The 20757-nt window shown below is 40.0% G+C and overlaps 1 protein-coding gene across 1 annotated transcript in view; it reads left to right on the forward strand.

Moving 5' to 3' along the window:
• LOC133515736 (synaptic vesicle glycoprotein 2C-like) overlaps window positions 1–20757 on the forward strand; it is an 83511-nt gene that overhangs the window by 18346 nt on the left and 44408 nt on the right. The window contains exon 2 of the mRNA XM_061848305.1: window positions 2442–2495. Within this exon, the coding sequence (XP_061704289.1) occupies window positions 2442–2495 (54 nt within the window). The remainder of the gene's footprint in view (window positions 1–2441; window positions 2496–20757) is intronic.

The raw sequence follows: 20757 nt of genomic DNA on the forward strand, positions 1-20757 counted from the left end.
TTAATGATTTAACAATTAGACTATTGTAAGTATATACCATAAAAAGCTAAAACCCGTTCTGAGCCATGCCGGGTCCAAAGGTCCCCATCACACTAGCAGCGTTACCCCGCTGTATGGCGATGGAGACATGTTGGAAAAGCCATGACTCAGAACGGGGGTCATTTCCTTTCTCCCTGAGTCGCTTGCCAAGCTCTCGGAAGGGCTGACGTGCCTCCCGCCCTCAGGGCCCGGCTGTCTCGACGGCGACGGGCACGAAGTCGTGGGTGGCTTCCAAGGCAGAGTATTACAGGCGCTTACTGTTAGCGGCAGTCCCTGCCGCTGAGCCTGCCGACTTAGCAGTGTGTCCTACATGAGATGCAGGGATACTTCAATATATTGCTTTTGCGATTCTGCGCACGACATGGTGGTTTCAATATACTAACGTTATGGGATCTAAGTGCCGAAGTGTAATTACCTATCTGCAGCATTAAGTTGTTACGTAATAATTAACAGCATCTTATAGTGACGCATATCAATATTAAAATTCTTTAATGTTTTATATAAATATATTGAGACTTGGCCATCGCCTGAAAACTCGTGTAAATTCAATCGCCTGAAAACACATGTAAATTCAATTATTTAGTGCGATGGCCAAGTCTCAATATATTTATATAAAACATTAAAGAATTTTAATATTGATATGCGTCACTATAAGATGCTGTTAATTATTACGTAACAACTTAATGCTTCGAGTACGGAGATTCCAGACACAATTGATTTTCAATTGTTATGGACCACGATCGTGGTCTTAGAGACTGGACGTATTAAGACAGAAAGTCGCTTAAGTAGAGACTGAATAAATTAATAACCGACTTGGTATTACATGGATCTCACAACTTTTTACCGCAGAACAACTGAGTTGCGAGACTTGGTTTTTTTGACAAGTATTGTTTTTGATGGGATTCATGTTTACAGCCTTACATTAGCAACAAACCGATAAATACCGCGCGCCGTCGCGAGCGCAGGTCGGGTTGCTATGTCCACTCTCGCGCATCTCGGCCAAGTGCACGATTTTTCACTTTTAAGTAACGTCATAATAAAGAAAGGTCTCTATAGGTAGCGTTCGGATGTGTTGCTGCCGCTGTATCTGTCAATATCAATTAAAACAAGAAATATTACTTTGCTTATCCACGAAAAAAGAACGTGCTAGTCAATCAGTGTTAAGTGCTAACCCTTTCTACTTACTTGCGTATTCTTACAAGCAATTAATGTTCCCACCCCCCACCGCAAAAATAAATACGCAAATAAATATAACAACCCACCACCAAAAGTACAAAACTCGACACGTGCGAAACACTCTACGAGGCACCCTCAGGAGATGTTGACGGTCTGACGTCCGACCACTGAAGTCATTATCTGTAAATATCCTTAATAAAATAAATAAATATAATAGGACATAAAAATCTCTCTCTTAATAAAATGAGAGACAAAATAACCGTCTTAGTTTGTTCTTAAACTGAATAGTTCAATATCACCTGGGCACAAGAAAACTAAAACTGCGTCCAACCCAATTTTCTTCTAATCTATACATCTTATAAAACAAAGTCCCCTGCCGTGTCTGTCTGTATGTATGTTCGCGATAAACCCAAAAACTATTGAACGGTTTTTCATGCGGTTTTCACCTATCTATAGAGGAAGAAAGTGTATAATTTGTTAAGGGTAACCCGTGCGAAGATGGGAGGTGTCGCTAGTTTTAATTTAACATAGTATTCATTGAGGCTGACGATTGTCGAATCTTAAAGAATTAACATATTAAAAAAAAATAACTTATTAATCTAATGTAAATGAAAATACAAATAAAATATTGTACCTGTACCAAAACAATTGAAGATGAAATTTTATTTTATTTTATTTTTTTAGAATATACACAGTATCAGTATCAGGTCAGGAAGTACAGTTTTGATGTCTACCGTTCTCCAAGTTTTCCTCAATTGCTCAAAGGTTAACTGGAAGAGATCCCTGAAAGGGATAAGTTCGCCTTTGTACAAGTGATGTGTGTTCTTTCCTGTTTTATGTTTCTTTTTGTACAATAAAGTGTTTTAATACTACTACTACACAGTACCACGTAGTACAAAAAAAAACTTTTGATTTTGATGTTAATCGCTTCAGCATCATAAGTTCTAAGTTTATAGGTTTCCCTTTATAGAAAAATCATGGTAAATGGAAAATATTTAGAAGTGGAAAAACATTTTCCCTTTTTTGTATGGACGATCGATCACGTGGTATAATTCCCTCTTAAGAGTAAAGGTATATAACATAACCATAGCAATGAGTGACAAGAAAATTTTATTTACCCATATAGTAATGTAACTCGGCGCGACTAAAGATTGCCGTTGTGTGCGTTAGGGCATGTTTTAAACGACTAGTTGGCACATTGTTGATCTAAATCCGTCTGTTGGCAGAGAGCAAGGAGCGCGTGCGCCGGGCGCCCTTCGAGACCGCGCTGCACCATGCCGGTGAGTACACTACATCACTTCAAAAAACCTATGTGACTTAGAATGTCAGGGGGCAAAGCCAAGTGAAAATTGTTGATAGAAAAAGCCAATCAAAAGTGAATTAATGTACGGATGGATATGGAATAACTTTTCCTTGCATCTGGCATCCTGATATTTTTTTCAGTCGGCGTTTTTCGATGTACGATTGTTACTTTGGCTAGGCCCCCAGGTTACCCTAGTAACTAGATAGACTGGAAGAGATCGCTTTTTAGCGATAAGTCCGCCTGTTGTTACCTACTTACATATGTCCTTTTTTTGTTTTGTTTGTAACATGTATATTTCTTTGTAGTGCACAATAAAGTATTTTATTATTATTATTTCCTTTATTTATTTTTGGTCTTAGGCTAGGTTATTTATAATATGAATATAAAAGTAAAATATAAAAACACTTACAAAACAATACAAAATATATATAAACACATTATAAAAAACCTAACCTAGGGTGCCGCCAGCAGCGGGGCAGGGCCCAAGCTGCCGGTGGTCAGGGCTGCAGAGAGAGGAACCGGCGGACTATCCGCGCCGTGTCCAAGATCACCGCCTTCTGCATCTGACCCTTGATCCAACCACCTAGCGAGAGTCTCTCAAGGTGTTGGTCGAGACTCTTCGCTATGAGACCATTCGCTGAAACGACTATCGGGACAATGATCGTCGAATCAACATCCCACATGGCGTTTATCTCGTGAGCCAAGTCTAGGTACTTACTGGACTTGTCCTTCTCGGCTTTCATGAGATTCTCATCATGGGGGATGGTGATGTCGACGAGCACGGCCCGGCGTTGCAATCGATCTATTATCACGATGTCAGGCTTATTGGCTACAATAGTCCTGTCAGTGATAATAGATCGATCCCAATAGAGCGTGGCACGACCATTTTCGAGAACTGGCGCAGGTGAGTACTTGTAGTACGGTACTTCGCGGCCCACAAGGCCGTATAGAAGAGCAAGTTGCTGGTGAATAATCCTGGCTACGAGATTATGTCTGTGCAAGTACTCGCCGTTAGCAAGATGAGAACATCCGGAAATTATATGCCTGAGTGACTCTCCGGGACGGCGGCATGCCCGACAAATGTCGACCGTACCGTCCTTCAGGATATATTTCCGATAGTTGTTCGTCATCATAACTTCGTCCGCAATTGCACAGGCAAAACCCTCGGTTTCTCCGAAGAGGTCCCCGAATCGTAACCAGTTCACCGACGCGAGCAGGTCCACGTCGGGTCCCGTGAGGGCCTTGTAGAACCGCCCGTGTAGCACCTTACTCTCCCATGCCGCCTTGCGATCCGCAGTACTTAGTACCACAGGTTTGCGCCAGTTCTCGTTTGCCAAGGAGAGCGGCGTGAGGTTCCTGTCTACTGCCACCACATCACGATGCATCCCACACTCGTTGTTAAGGAAATAATTCCTGAGATTGCACACCTCGCGGTTGTGGAGATCTTTGGCGTTTAGGAAGCCGCGACCTCCACACTTCCGTGAGATGTACAATCTCATAACTGACGAGCGTGGGTGTAGCATACGGTGTGTGGTGAGCAGTAGTCGGACCCTCCGATCCAGGGCGTCCAGCTCGGTCTGAGTCCACCTTAGTATGCCAAAGGAGTATGTGAGTAGGGGCATTACCCAGGCGTTGAAGGCGCGCACTTTGTTGCCTCCTGAGAAAAGACTGTTAAGGACTTTTGTGAGCCGACTGAAAAAGCGCTCCTTCACCGACTGTCTAATACCCTCGTCCTCAATACCCAACGACTGTGTCATACCAAGGTATTTGTAGGTTTCTGATTCAGAGATAGATCTGAAAGACATTGTCTCAGATAGTTGTAAATTTGTTGAATTTACAACCTTCCCCCGCTGTACATGCATAACCGCACATTTATCGACACCAAATTCCATGTTGATGGCACTACTGAAGACTTCGGTGGTTTTCAGTAGCTCCAACAAGTCTTGGCTATTTGGTGCAAATAATTTGAGGTCATCCATGTACAGAAGGTGAGAAATGACTTCACCCTCTCTCCGAAGCCGGCAACCTAGTCCCGTATCCTTCAGCAGAGTGCTGAGGGGATTCAGAGCTAGGCAGAACCACAGGGGACTCAGACTATCACCCTGGAATATTCCTCGCTCAATCCTTATAAAATCCTGCGGGCCAGGGCGGTCATCCCCGCCACCTGGTTGACGAAGGACTGTGGTCCACTGCCTCATACACGCGCTTAAGAAGGCTCTTAAAGCTGTATCAACTTTATACAGCTCTAAGACCCTCCCCAGCCATGAGTGAGGCACCGAATCATAGGCCTTTTTGTAGTCAATCCAAGCGGCAGAGAGGGCCCCCTTATTCCGCCGGATTTGTTGGCAAATGGTCATGTCTATGAGGAGGAGCTCTTTAGTACCACGGGACCCAACCCTACATCCATTTTGAGCGGAGGCCAAAATGTTGTTAGCGACAATGTGCGCGTTTATTTTCGATCTCAAAATGGATGTAAGGAGCTTGTAGAGTGTAGGCAAGCACGTGATGGGTCTGTAGTTCTTCGCTTCCGTGGTACTACCGGACTTATAGAGCAGGAAGGTGACACCAGTTGTTAAGGAAGGTGGGAGAGAACCAAGCTCGAGGGCTTGTTGAAATTGTGCTGCCAAACGTGAGTGCGAGCATCGGAACCATTTTAGCCAGAAGTTGTGCAATCCATCCGGCCCAGGGCTTTTCCAGTTCTGGGCCGTGCGAATGGCACAACTTACGTCATCGGGGCTGATGGTGATTGCCCCCATAGGTTCGATGGACTCGCACTCACGCTCGACAACACTCATCCAATCCCCCTCGGTGTGTTCGACAGGCACTAACCAGATGCTACGCCAGAAATCAGTCATGGCAGTAGCTTCTGGCGATCGCGTGTCGGACGCACGAAGGTTGGTTTCCTCCCACTTTCGGTATACCTTCCTTTGATCACTCTGAAAAAGACGATTCTGCTGGAATCGATCCACACGCTTTCTGTAGCGGCGAATACGGTTTGCCCATGCATACACTTTCTGCTTAAGAAAGTCGATGCGCTCCGTGAGATTGGCAATATAGTCGCGGGGCTCAATACCCGTCCCCGCGAACGCCTGATTCACAAAGCGCATTACTCGGGGGCGGTGGTTGCCCCCCCTGAAGCAGATCAGCTTTGCAATGAGAGTCCTAAACGAGTTGATACGTCGCTCGATCCGTATTTGCCATGCGGGGGCACCTCCGGCGGTCCTAGGTGCACGTTCAGCGTCCGGAAACTTGACTCGTGCAACACGGCACGCCGCGATGGCTCCGCAATACATGATCGCGTGCGTATCATCTAAATCTTTACTAGCCCGCAGATATGGCTCTAGTAAAGCGTTTAGGGCTGCCATTAGCGCTAGATTGCGTCTATTCATAGGCAAACGTGGTAATCGTGGCCTAGTGTTGGGTGTGGACCGATACTGCATAATCACCTGTTCCAGAGTCCTCCTCAGTTGCTCATTGGCTGTACTACTCACACTCTGCGCGAACTCCTCCTCCTCGTCGGCACTGAAATCCACCCGCGGCGCCCCCGGTGCCTGGTCGGGTGCCGGCACCGGATCCGGCGACGTGGCGGGCGGGTCCCGCGCCAAGGTGGAGGTTGAGCGAGCAGAAAGAGCCTCCAGGCGGAGCCGTTCAAGTGTCGAGTCATCCAACCGCTTTAGCCGCTGGATGACTCGCACCTGATCCGATAGTCGTTGCGCAGTCACTTCGATGGTCGGTTCAAGAGCCTGAAACAGAGGCAGAATTCGGACACGATACGCGGATAGTTTAGTTCCCCCCTCTGTAGCCCCATAGTAGGCGCGCATGACGTTCTCATTCATGGATTGAGACCATCGCATGCGACGCACTACACCACCGGCAGCGGGAGCCATGGGCGGGGCAGGATGTCCCGCAGGCCCCAAGCGTGCCGGCAGCGGTGGCCGTCCCCGTCGCGCAGGTGGTCGTGGCGGCGGCGGCGGCGACCCGCGCTCGTCGCTCGACTCGCTGGTGTCGGGCGCGGTGGCGAATTCATCGCCCGACGACGATGGCAAGGAGACGGACGAGGCGGGCGAGGGTGGTGGGCGTGCGTTGGTTGTGGTAGACGCTTGTGAACGCGTTTTACTTCTTGTTATCATTTTCCCTTTTTTTCTGTCATTCGACCATTGTTCGACGGCTAATAGTTTTGTACAATATGTACATTTTTGCGGTCGCGTATCCTTAAGCGAAGTGTCGCATTACAGTCAAGATAATTCCGCAAAAAACAGTACAAAAGAAATTTAAAAAAGCCAGTAAAAACATATTGGATCTAAAATAAAAGGAAAAATTTGTAAAAAACGCGTCTGACGTTGACGGCGTCAAGTTTTTTTTTAGATATAAACGTACCAACTGATAACTCCGTCATATCTGGTTGGTGGACATAACTGTCAATGTATGGCAGAAATTAGGTACAGATGTCTGTCTGAAGATCTCGAAATTGAATTTGGGAATTGAAAGTAGCTTTTTTTAATGCATTTAGTCCAAGCCAAAGAAAGGTTAAGTAATCATTAAAAGTATTTTAAATAAAATATACCTAATTTACCGTTTAACTGATGAGTCTGGTACGAACTACGAAGTTAGGCTGGTTTTAGTGTCGCGCTGACCGTTCGCGCGGAGCGATTCGCACTGGAACAATATATTTAGTTCAGAGAGCGTTTTAGAGTAAAGCTGACGGGGACATAAACTTTATACAAATAGTCGGTCCAGAACGGTCAGCGAAACACTAAAACCAGCCTACTATGGTCAGCTATACGGATTGACTCGAAGGCTTATGTTATGTAATATATAAACTAGTTTAAGTCCTAAAACTCAGCTGCCTTCTACTCGACGAAAACCTCCCATCCTTTCCCAATCCCCTGATATAGGCGGTAATCCTAATAAATACAAACAGTGTGTTCTTTAAAAGCACATATAATAAAAAACAGGAACTTTATATTTCGTTAAAGGTATAAAACGTATATGGTCATAGACAGGTTTGTTCAATGATCATCATTGACAATGACTTTATAAGATCGATACCTACTAAAAAGGGAGTATCTTGTCTGGCGACGGTCAAGGTAGATATAAATTATCTGTCTAATAAAATAATGGATAGTAGCCATGCGGAAGTTGATGCAGGTCTTCTAAAACACACATATTTAACATTAATAATTTAAAAAAATTACAATATTGCAGATCAATGATGCATAGGATGTTAGTAACAATTTTGACTTAATAACTAACTAAGTTAGTAGATATAGAAAATATACAAGAAGCCTCATCCTATTTGGACCTGCCGATGGCCTCTTCGATCCAGTATTTAGTTATAGGGCAGTCAAGATTCTCCGTCAATATTTAATGAACCTAGTTTTCTATACATAACTTCTTCTAACTTCTTCTTATTGTGACTGTTATTTTGATAACACCGACTTTTTGCACGTTACCACGCTGCAAAAAGTGCCAAAATATATTCAACTGACCGTCTAAGGCCGCGTGGGTTCAGGTTCTCCTCTCACTCTCCCTAAGCGTATTCAGTATTTATTTCTTGCAAACCATAGTCCATATTTAGTTCTTATACATGTCATATTATTGACGACCAGTTTGGCCTAGTGGATAGTGACCCTGCCTACGAAGCCGATGGTCCCGGGTTCAAATCCTGGTAAGGGCATTTATTCGTGTGATGAGCATGGATATTTGTTCCTGAGTCATGGGTGTTTTATTTATTTATTTAATCTTTATTGCACAAAAGAAAACCTTATAGCACAAAAGGCGGACTTAATGCCATGAGGCATTGTCTACCAGTCAAGCTTTAGGCAAAGCAGAGAGATTGATTTTGTTTTCTATGTATTTAAGTATTTATACATATTTATATCGTTGTCTAAGTACCCTCAACACAAGCCTTATTGTGCTTATTGTGGGACTTAGTCAATTTGTGTAATAATGTCCTATAATATTTATTTATTTTATTAATTGATATGGTACTACATGGGGCCCTGAATAAGGTATAGCAAATATAAGATATAAGTTATTATTTTTCTCTCTCTTAAATATTTGTTAATACTTAGCGTGTGCGAGATCGATGTGCGTGCCCGCGGGACCTTGGATATCATGTTTTTTTTTAATTTGAATTGCATGTTTAAATAAAAAAAGTAATCGGTGAGTTCGATCGAACATGATATTGCTAATTTTTAGAAGCGATTCTCTTATTTTTAGCTATTGTGCAAAATTTTGGTACAAATTTTTGAGATGTTTTTTAGACCTATGTAGGTATGTTCGTGAATTCAATCGAGTCGTAGCCAAAAAATCAGGACTCGAATCGATGAATTTACTAGAAAAAGGCCTCAAGATTGCTAATTGAATCCTTGGCAACCGTATTTTGATTTACTCTTCCGTCACAATAAGCTAAACTGGAGCTTAAAGTATAGTAAATTGTTAACCAAGGGATGAAACGGTACCTTTCACCCGAGTTAAACAAATAGGCAAATTTGCATAATCAGTACCTAATTCATCACATCATCATCTCCTAGCCGTTTTCGACCACAGCGACTGCGTTCTACCGCTGAGAGCGTCGCTGGTGCGCTCTCAGGTGACTGATATAGCCAATTTACCTACCTAAACCTCGTACAGTACCTAATTAAAGTAAGTACTTAAGTCTTTTTACTATGAAGGGGAAACTTTTTGCTATAACTCAAAAACAGCTAAACTGATCATGTCAGCTATAGTTTTCATTTAATGTATTTCTTAAGCTCTACTTCCACGATTTTTTTCATATTTTTTGGACCTATGGTTCAAAAGTTAGACACATTTTTTTTTCTTTCGGATCGATTATCTCCGAATATATTCATTTTATCAAAAAATGTTTGTTGAAGACCTCTATTAGTTTTGAAAGACCTTTCCAACGATACACCACACTATAGGGTTGAAGCAAAAAAAAATTCACCCCCAATTTACGTGTAGGAGGTACCCTAAAAAATTTTAATTTTTAGATTTTATTGTACGACTTTGTCGGCTTTATTGATTTGTATATCCATGCCAAATTTCAGCTTTCTAGCACTAACGACCACGGAGCAAAGCCTCGGACAGACAGACAGACAGACAGACGGACATGGCGAAACTATAAGGGTTCCTGGTTGACTACGGAACCCTAAAAAGCGCTACGAGTTTTTTAAAAGTCCGTTTTCTGAACCTACGGCACCAAGAGGAGGAATAGCTGCGACCCTAGCGAAATAACGGTACTTTATCTATGAAATTCTATTTCGGGAGAAAACGTTTTCCACTAACTAAATCTTAACAAATCACTTTTATTTTGATGTCGATCGCTTCAGCATAATATATTCTAGGTTTATATCTTTCGCTTAAAAATTTTTTTTTTTTTCGGCAAATGTTGAAAAAAAAAAGGCAAACCTATAAACATATTTTCTTTGTGTCAATAACATATTAAATAATCATGGAGAATGGAAAATATTTAGAAGTGGAAAAACGTCTACGATTTCCGTACTATGCTGTGTCCTCCCAGTGACTGAAGTAAGCTGCACCCCATGGCCCTCAGTCACACCCTCACTCCGTCTACGACTCGCACTCCGTGGCCCCGACCACACCCTGGCCATGGCCCCTAATAGCCGGCCCACGACAATTAGCTGTCGTTATTTTCCTTAATAAACTTTAGTGATTGCTGTTAACTGAATGGTGCCATTCGGGAGTTGGTTACTGCGCAGAAAGTTTTTGCTTTATTTAGACGTTTGGCTTAAGGATCTTTTTTTTTTCATGACATTTGCTCGAAGACTATCTTAATATTTCATTCATGTATACTGAAGGACAAAGGCATGTAAAGCCTGACCAATAATATATGATCACACGCCACATTGCGGAATTTGAATGGAACTAAATTTTTCATACTCAACTGAATTGTCACCCTAGACATGAAAATAACAGCGCCCTCTTGACAATGATCATATATTTCTAGTCGGGGTTTATTGTACTACACTACATGGAGTTAAATCTTTTTTTTTTATCGTGTCAGTAAATCATACGAACCAAGTAGGTATAAATGAGTTTTCCTTTTAAAATACTGACGTTTATAATTTACCTTTATTGTTTATCTTGAAAAATATTTAATTTGATTAGTTTAATAGCCGTTTAAATTTATTTTACAGAATTTTCAATCGTGGCTGAATGCGGGATAGGTCTGTGCCTTCGATGCCTAACCTGTCAAAGAATGACAATATGGCGGACGAATGTTTGAAATGTCACCGTATTTAAGAATCATTTCGCTTAAAATATACTTAGTTTTTTCTTCGCGAGTGTGATGAAAAACATTGTGTAATAATTTTGCTCAACCATTACAGTATAGGCATGGTAAAAGCCTTCTATTAAAAAAAGCTGAAAGCCCTAGCGAATCGGTAACTCTTATATTGTCCACCCATATTTGACTCTATCACTACACCTTACAAAACAAAGTCACCCGCCGTGTCTGTTTGTCTGTATGTTTGCAATAAACTTGAAAACTACTGAACGGATTTTCATGCGGATTTTATAGAGAGATCCTTGAGGAAGTTTTAAGTGTATAATTTGTTAAGGTTATGTGTAAATTGGTTGAAATATGACGATTTTTTCTAATGATGTGGGAAAAAATCATGCTTAACTACCCGGGCGAAGCCGGGGCAGGTCGCTAATTATCATATAAATCTTGTTCTTGTTGTTGTTGTTTTTGTATGGATGATAGATATTATTCCTTTGTAAAACATAAAGCAACTTGATGTTAACATAATGTCTAGATAAAAATATATTTGCAGGCGTTTCGTATCTCTTCATAATTATTAACCAAACTATAACCAAGATCTACCTATGATTTCACAACGAGCAAATTTACTCCCCGCGCAAAATGGACGGTTTGCCCTGTATGTACTTATGTACGTCTACACCGGCCCTTGGCTCTGACCTTTAGAGCTTCGTTACCAGCTTTGCAAACAAGGTAACGAGCGGTCACCAGCGTAACACACACATGCGTAACGTCGATGACGAAGTCATATAGTACGAGTAAACGTATTAGATAGTAGTACGTAGGACTGTTTATGTAGTACCGCCGTGAAACGTGGGGAATTAAATTTAGAAAATAAAATTACTAATATACACGATTACGTCGTTGTAACTGGTTACGAGAAGCAAGGGTTCCAGGGGGCATAGCGATGACAATATTGACAATCGTATAGTGACAGCCGACAAACGCCAATCGGGAAGAAAAAAGATATCGGGTTGACAGATGCTACGAAAAGTCACGTGACTATTTTGATACTTTATTTAAGAGCCCATCAACGTGCTCACTAGCGCCACTGGAAAATAATTGCGATTGTTTAAATTTAACGATAGATATTTAAAAAGGGGGGCCGCTACGTACTGTATTTTGTATTTAAGTACCTACCTTTTGAATACATCTCAATAGTTTTTACGTTGCTGGATTCGTCAATCTATCAACTTTGGACGCCTAGATTGACGAATCCAGCAACATAAAAACTATTGAGATGTATTCAAAAGGTACTTAAATACAAAATACAGTACACAGCGGCCTCTTTTTAGGGTTCCGTAGTCAACTAGGAACCCTTATAGTTTCGCCATGTCCGTCTGTCTGTCTGTCCGAGGCTTTGCTCCGTGGTCGTTAGTGCTAGAAAGCTGAAATTTGGCATGGATATATAAATCAATAAAGCCGACAAAGTCGTACAATAAAATCTAAAAATTTAATTTTTTTTAGGGTACCTCCCCTACACGTAAAGTGGGGGTGATTTTTTTTTCGCTTCAACCCTAGAGTGTGGGGTATCGTTGGAAAGGTCTTTCAAAACTAATAGGGGTTTTCAAGAAACATTTTTTGATAAAGTAAATATATTCGGAGATAATCGCTCCGAAAGAAAAAAAAAGTGTCCCCCCCTCTAACTTTTGAACCATAGGTCCAAAAAATATGAAAAAAATCGTGGAAGTAGAGCTTAAAAAAGATATTAAATGAAAACTATAGCGGACATGATCAGTTTAGCTGTTTTTGAGTTATCGCAAAAAGTTTTCCCTTCATAGTAAAAAGACTTAGGTACTGATTATGCAAATTTGCCTATTTGTTTAACTTGGGTGAAAGGTACCGTTTCATCCCTTGGTTAATAATTTATTATACTTTAAGCTCCAGTTTAGCTTATTGTGACGGAAGAGTAACTACGGAACCCTACACTGAGCGTGGCCCGACATGCTCTTGGCCGGTTTTTTATTTTAAATATCTATCGTTACGTCGATAAGTGTAGGTAACGGTTACAGGAATTGCAGGCAATAATAGTGTCAATTAAATACTCGTTTAAATTATAATATATAAATTCGTGTAAATTACTTAATAATAATAAATAAATAATAAATATTATAGGACATTATTACACAAATTGACTACGTCTCACAGTAAGCCCAATAAGGCTTGTGTTGAGGGTACTTAGACAACGATATATATAATATATAAATAATAAATATTTATAAATACTTAAATAAAAAGCGCTGGTGGCCTAGCGGTAAGAGCGTGCGACTTGCAATCCGGAGGTCGCTGGTTCAAACCCTGGCTCGTACCAATGAGTTTTTCGGAACTTACGTACGAAATATCATTTGATATTTACCAGTCGCTTTTCGGTGAAGGAAAACATCGTGAGGAAACCGGACTAATCCCAACAAGGCCTAGTTTACCCCTCTGGGTTGGAAGGTCAGATGGCAGTCGCTGTCGTAAAAACTAGTGCCTACGCCAAATCTTGGGATTAGTTGTCAAGCGGACCCCAGGCTCCCATGAGCCGTGGCAAAATGCCGGGACAACGCGAGGAAGAAGATTTATAAATACTTAAATACATAGAAAATACCCATGACATAGGAACAAATATCCATGCTCATCACACGAATAAATGCCCTTACCAGGATTTGAACCCGGGACCATCGGCTTCGTAGGCAGGGTCACTAGGTCACTACCCACTAGGCCAAACTGGTCGTCAAAGATAAAAAGATAATTTATTGTAATTTTATATCATGAGAATGTCTAAATCTAAATCTTGCAAACCACGGAGTTTATAAAAAGAATACGCTCGCAAATAAATACATTACATACGATCCTAAACTAACCACCACGAGTATTGCATGCTTTCGTCACGTGTAGAGCGAAAGCCCCAGCGCTTCCAGTTGACATGCACGATAAAACGATAGTCATATGGCGAGTGTGTTGCGAGGGGGGCGTTAGGTCCTTATACTCCAAGTTCTCAGACGGTAACAACGAGTAGTATGTATATATTATCGTAATTATCGGATCCCTTTGTTTGACATAATTATTAAAAGTCTGAATGTAATGATTGTCATATTATTAAACAGTTAACTTCTTAGGTTTTTCGTAAGGTTATCCTATAGATAGGTTAGGTTAGGTTTGTTTTATGGCAATCCTGAAAAGTTACGCGTTTCTGAGAAAAAAGCTAATTATGACTAACGAAAATGCGGACAAACAATGCATTATGACTTAAACCTTTATGGGAAACAGTAGAGACTCACAGATTATAGATACTATTATTTACCTATTCTGTGTTATCAAACAATGGCTACTTTTTAACTTTTTTAAACTGGCTGCGCTGTCCGTACGCAACAATAATTGATATGTAACTTCGTGATAATTTGTACTTACATTTCGATGACGTCATTCTGTTTTTTATTCGCCCGTGCGTCTCTCTCGCGCGAATACACGTTCTAACAAGTCCGAGCGAAATGCACTCCCAAAACTAACAAAATGACATCATTTTATATCGGAATGTTCGCCATTTTCGCCTTCTTAATTGATTATTTATCTGGAAATTGTTAGCATTCATTTAACGCATTTACCGCCGGCAACGCATATATGCGTTTTTATTACTTTCACCCAGTGCCGTATATATGAGATCTAAATTTTGAAATGTTCTGAAATGTTCTACTTTTGTCTTGTATGCACTCATACGTTTGAGACATTGAGTAATAGTTGGTTGAACTCTTTGGGGCAAACAGAAAATCGCGGCACCCGGCGAATATCCATGAAAAGCGTGGCAGTGAATAATATTACTTCAACTTCGCGGCACCAAAGTTGCTACAAAACGATGTCCGGTTAAAACCCAATACTACGAGATCAAAGAAGAGGCAGACAGTTGAATGGTATCCTTCTTTTGTTTACTAGCCGTAATTGCTTTCGACGAAACTTTGGTTTAGTTTACGTTGTATTTCACTCCATACATTTTCTTTCAAACGCGGCAGTCAGCGTCTTTGCTCAGACGAAAATAGCATCGTAAGGAAAGAAGTAGAAAAATGAAAGCAGAAACTAGTGTCTTTTTACAAACGGTGTCATGAACTAACTTTATTATATAATTTTAGATTTTTCTTTACAAACATGTACTTTGTAAGATTCAAAGTCTACTCGTACATCTACACTTAAATCGACCGGTATATAAACCGTGATAACCGTTCAGATTGTTTTTGAGCTCCCGATATTTCGACGCAGTTACCTGCATCTTGTTCACGAAGTTACGTAATCACTGTCAATTCTACTATAACTAAGCATTCAATTTTAATAAAAACTTGTTTTTGAAGTTCATTGCATAAACTATAAGCGATATTGCAATGGAAAAAAAAGGCAAAAGGTTGATTCCCATAAAGATTTCATGCTTAATTGTCGTCACAAAACTGACAGCGATTAACTTTTCTTAACTATTCACGCTAATTGGGTATATTATTTTCTGAAAAGTCATAATGACGGATAGGGAAAAATGGGTCCATGTTGGGTTGCATACATATTTAAGTCATATCTTTGATACGCATAACAACTTGTGTCATAATCATCATTGCGCATACAAATGAAAAGTCATATTATATTGTGTCATACATTTTTAGCCATAATATTTGATGGCATACATGGCAGTTGTCATATATTTTTTGTGCATACCTAACGAACCTAACCTAAAATTTTATGCGATTAAATTTATGACTATAAAAATTATTACATAACTCATTTATGACAAATACCCAATGCACAGGAATTTTTCTGACTAAATATTTTTATGACTTACAATTTTATGCATAAAGTGTTATAACAATTAAAAATATGACAAATGCTGTTATGCGATCAGAGGGAGTCCCGGGAAAATTACTTCTTTAACGGCTTGTTATATTTGAAAGATGTTTATGAATACCTTACGCCATTATTAATTAGGGACATAATACAATTTTAACAAGATCCTGTCGGCGCAAGAATAAAGCTGTAGCAAGGCTTGGAAACCGGTTAAATTTCCAAACCGTTATCATGTACTTGGCGTTAAGCCTTTAAATTTCGGTTTCGTTCTTAAATCGTTATTTTTAAACCGGGTTTTAGGAGAACATTTCCATAAAGTTCTTGTCAGAATAACCGGTTTAGAATAATAAAAACCGGATTCTTCCTATGTGGGTGTCTTTGTTTACGCGACACAACAGTCACACCATCTAGTCAGACGACCGTCTCGTCACTCGTCAAATAAACCGGTTTATTAAGGTTACAATAAAGTTCTTAAAACGTTCGCGTTCTTATGAAAGTTCGGAGTAAAACTGGAATAAACCGGTATTTGCCGCTATTTTTAAAACCGCCTTGAGCTGTAGATATTAATCTCCTACAGACCAATTAGTACGAACACGAATATCAGAATCGTGTAGAAGAAGAGCGAAATGTACAATTACAAAATAACATATTCAAATATTATTCAAATTTGTATGCAGGTGTGCTAAGCAAATAGTTTTGCTGACTGTACGTTCGAATTGGCCTACTAATCGCTAAATTATTGACGAGCCATCAATGATATTGACGCTTGAAACCCGATCCAAGTGATTAGGAGGTATCCGCGTGACGTCGCGACAGGACGCTCCCTTCGTTAGCTAAAAGCAGTCGCCCACGCAAATACAATCGTGACCAAGTACTGTGCGTAACTAGGGTTGCCATCCGTCCGGGTTTCCCCGGATTTGTTTAGAGGGCGTCCGGGGAGCGTCCGGGGAGGACTTCATTTGTAGTCCGGGTTTAAAAATTTTACAGCCTTAGGCCGCCCGCGACACACGCACAACCTGTTTAAAAAAACCTGTTGACATGTCCGGGTTCTGAACTCTAGAATCCGGGGTTTTCACGCGTCTTGTCCTGGTTTCCAAATTTTAGAGATGGCAACCCTATGCGTAACGTATATGTATGACACAGATAATATAGGCAAAATAAGAAGCGCTGTTAGCCTAGCCTAGCGGTTAGCCGTGCGACTCTCAATTCGGAGTTCGCGTTCAAACCTCGGCTCGTAGCAATGAGTCTTTTTGGAACTTATATAACAATACCATAGCTGCGGGTTACTTGGACCCAAAATAATCAGACTTTTGCAAACGCGTTTGTCACTTCAAGTTTAATAGTCACTTCGGTTTAAATAAAGCTTTATTGTCTAAGAACTAACTTAAGGATATTCAATAGTTTACCCACATAAAAAGAAAAATACGTTTTAGCGCCAATGTTGCCCATACAGCGGGATAAAGTATACCTCCTTTTATTTTTGACCAATATCACTACCCAAAGTTAAGGAATCTTTATGTTCTTAACATGGTTATATTTCTAATGACATAATGACTGCAAAAAATTTATATTATACAGTGTATTTACCAAAAAAAATTGTAACAAAAGTTTGCAGGGTTATTTTTGCAAAAACTCACGTGTCTGCACTTCGAGTACGAGTGACAGATATGAACACGATTGCTAGACCAACCAAGCAGTGCTCATTCGGGCGTTTACATTGCTATCTATAATTTTCGACTCGAACTCTATTGACCAATAGACTATGAGATGGTGGCTAGTTTTTTTATTATTTGGGCTAAAGTTATTCTCTAGGGCTAATGTAGCCCGCAGCTACGTCATCTGATATTTACCAGCCACTTTTCAGTAAAGGAAGGCATCTTGAGGACACCAGACTAATCTCTATAAGGTTTCATTTCCCCTCTAGGTAGCAAGGTCAGATTATGGCAGCCACTTTCGTAAAAATTAGTAACTACGCCAATTTCTGGGATTAGTTGCCAGCGGACTCCGGATTTTTGCAAATTGTTTGTAAGTATAAATGTATAAATGTATAAATCCTTTATTTCAGACAGTAAAGTAAATTTTCAATTTTCTACATTTCTTGCATATTTTTTCCTGTCTGTGTGCCATTTATTGGCAAAAGGCCTCCTCCAACCTTCTCCATTCCTCTCTATCCTTGGCAACTCTCGTCCATGTGTTTCCTGCTATGGCTTTGATGTCGTCCACCCATCTTCTAAATGGTCTACCTCTTTTCCTTTTCTTATGGCCTGTGAACCAGTTCATTATCGTTTTCGACCATTTTTCTTTGCCTCTTATTGTATGGCCTGACCATTTCCATTTTAACTTTTTTATTGTTTTTGTGACATCTTTTGTTTTGGTGAGCTTCTTTATGGATTGTATTCTTATTTTATCCGATAGTCTTTTTCCCAGCATACTTCTCTCCATGGAGTTTTGGCAGGTTTCTAGCTTTCTAATGTGTGTTTTAGTGAGAGCCCAGGTTTGGCAACCGTAAGTGAGTATAGGAAGTATGCTGGTATTAAAGAGTTTCCGCTTGATAGTTACATTGATATCTTTATTTTTCATTATTTCCCTTAGGCTCCAATATGTCTTCCAAGCATTTCCAATACGTCTATCTATTTCTTTTGAGGTTAGATCTACTGGGGAGATTATCTGGCCTAAATAGATATACTCATTGACGTATTCAATTGGGTTATTATTGATGAGAATAGGTTCTTGCTTGTCGTTAGTCATAGCCTTGGTCTTTAGTGTGTTCATAGCCAATCCCACCTTCCCACTTTCTCTAACCAGGTCATTCAGCATTTTTTGTAATTCCTCACTTGATGATGAGAGTATTATCAGGTCATCCGCAAATCTCAAATGTGAAAGGTTTTCACCGTTAATAGATAGTCCACATTTCTCCCAGTTTAAGTGGCGAAAGACTTCTTCTAGAACGGCTGTGAAGAGTTTCGGCGATAGTGGGTCGCCTTGACGCACACCTCTTTCTATTCTGATCTCTTTGCCTTCCTGCTCTAGTTTTATTGTGGCCTTGCTGTTATTGTAAATGTTTTTTAGTATTCTGATGTATTTATTTTCGATACCTTGGTTTTTGAGTGCCTGCCAGATTTTCTCGTGCTCTATTGTATCGAAAGCCTTGCTGTAATCCACGAAACAGCAGTAGAATGGAATGTTATATTCCTTGCCTTTTTCAAACAATTGTTTGATGACATGAATGTGGTCCACAGTCGAGTACCCACTCCTGAAGCCCGCTTGCTCTCTTGGTTGATTTTCCTCTAGCTTATTGGTTATTCTTTGGAGTATAACTTTAGAGAAGATTTTATATATATTCGAGGATAAGCTTATAGGTCTATAATTGTTGATGTTATTTTTATCACCTTTTTTATGTAGAAGTATTATAGATGATGTTGTCCATTGGTAAGGGATTATCTCGTTTTGTAAGATTTCATTAAATAGGTGTTTCAGAATTGGTATCAGGTGATTTCTGTTCAGGATGAGGAACTCGTTACTTATGCCATCCGATCCTGAAGCTTTTTCTGTTTTTTGAGTTTTCACGGACTTTTCTATTTCTTCATATAATATTTCTGGTACTTTGCTGTCTCCTGATAGGGTTGTTCTGTGTGTAGTACTTTCACTTGAATATAATTCTTTGAAAAATTCAGTGGCTATTGATATTATTTCTGGGCGTCGCTTTTCGCATTTACGATTTTTATTTATTAAGTTTGGTATCCAGTCTCGTTTTTCCAAAAGTATTTTAGCTGCTTTTTTAGTGCCTCCTGTTCTTTGTATGCACATTTCCAGCTGTCTCAGTCTGTATCTCCGACGGTCTTTTCTCATCTGTGTTTTAATTTTCTTACTTATTTCGGCTATTTCTTTTCTTGTAGTTTTTGTCCTTTCAGGGTTAGATATAAGGTCTGCTCTATTACTCATCAGTTCTTTAGTCTCGTTTGTTATCCATTTTTGCCTGTTGCTTTTGTTTTCAAATTTACCTTTTTTATTGCTGTAGAGAAGTTCTTGGAATTTGTTGTATTTACTCTGTATGTCTAGATTCTTCGTTTTTTCAATAAACTGCTCTAGCTTTTCTTTTAGTAGTTCTGTATTTTCTAGTATTACACTGTCGGTTTGCTTTGCTTTAAAGGGTCTACTTTTTACTGTGTTTACTTGTAACTTTGCTCTGATCATTCTGTGGTTACTGTTAAAATTAATATTATTTAGAGGTCCGCAGTCTCGAAAGTGTTTACTTTTGTTTGTTAGTATAAAATCTATCTCGTTTTTGTGCTGTCCATCAGGAGATATCCATGTCCATCTGTTACTTTCCCGTCTTCTGTATAGAGTATTTAGTATTTTGAAGTTATTTTCGTATGCCAGTTGTATAAGTTTCTCCCCATTTCTTGTTCTTTTGCCTGAGCAGTATGGGCCCAGTATTGTTTGTTCTCCTTCTCCTTTTGCCCCTGTTCTTGCATTGAAATCCCCCATTACTACTAAATTGTTGTGTGAGTGATTGTTTATTGCCTGTTGCAGCATGGAGTAGAAGGTGTCGATTTCTGTTCTGCTGGATTGTTCGGTAGGAGAATATATTTGAATAATTGACCACTTTTCATTCTTCGGTGGTAGTTTTATATTAAGTATTACAATACGCTCCGAGGCACCAATGAACTCATCAATAAGTGTTTTAAATTCATTTTTTATTAAGAACCCTGTTCCATATAAACCTGGCGTTTCTCCTTTATAATAGAATATAAAGTGGCCATGGTCCTCAATTCTCTCGCCTAGGCGTCGAACTTCGCTCAGGCCTAGTATAGACCAGTTTATATGTTCCAAGGCCAACATTAGTTCCGTTAGGCTCTCATTAGTTCTTAAGGATAGCGTGTTGTAGGTTGCAATGTGTATTATATCTTCTTTTCCATGTTGTTTCTTGTTTTTGTTGGTGTATAATTTATTTAAAGTTGGAGGGTTTTGGTCTCTTGCCCCCACGGTGACCAGCCGGCTTGGGGGACGTTTAGTGAAGTTGCTACATGTATTTGTTGGTACATTGTTGGTTTTCCGGTTGTTGTGGTTGTTGCTAGTAATTAGTTTTTTGGAGTGGTTTCAGTTCTTGGTTCGGTCATTGGTCTTGACAAATAGTCCTTCATGCTGTTCC

Source organism: Cydia pomonella, chromosome 3 (genome assembly GCF_033807575.1).
Source record: "Cydia pomonella isolate Wapato2018A chromosome 3, ilCydPomo1, whole genome shotgun sequence".
NCBI classification, from domain to species: domain Eukaryota; kingdom Metazoa; phylum Arthropoda; class Insecta; order Lepidoptera; family Tortricidae; genus Cydia; species Cydia pomonella.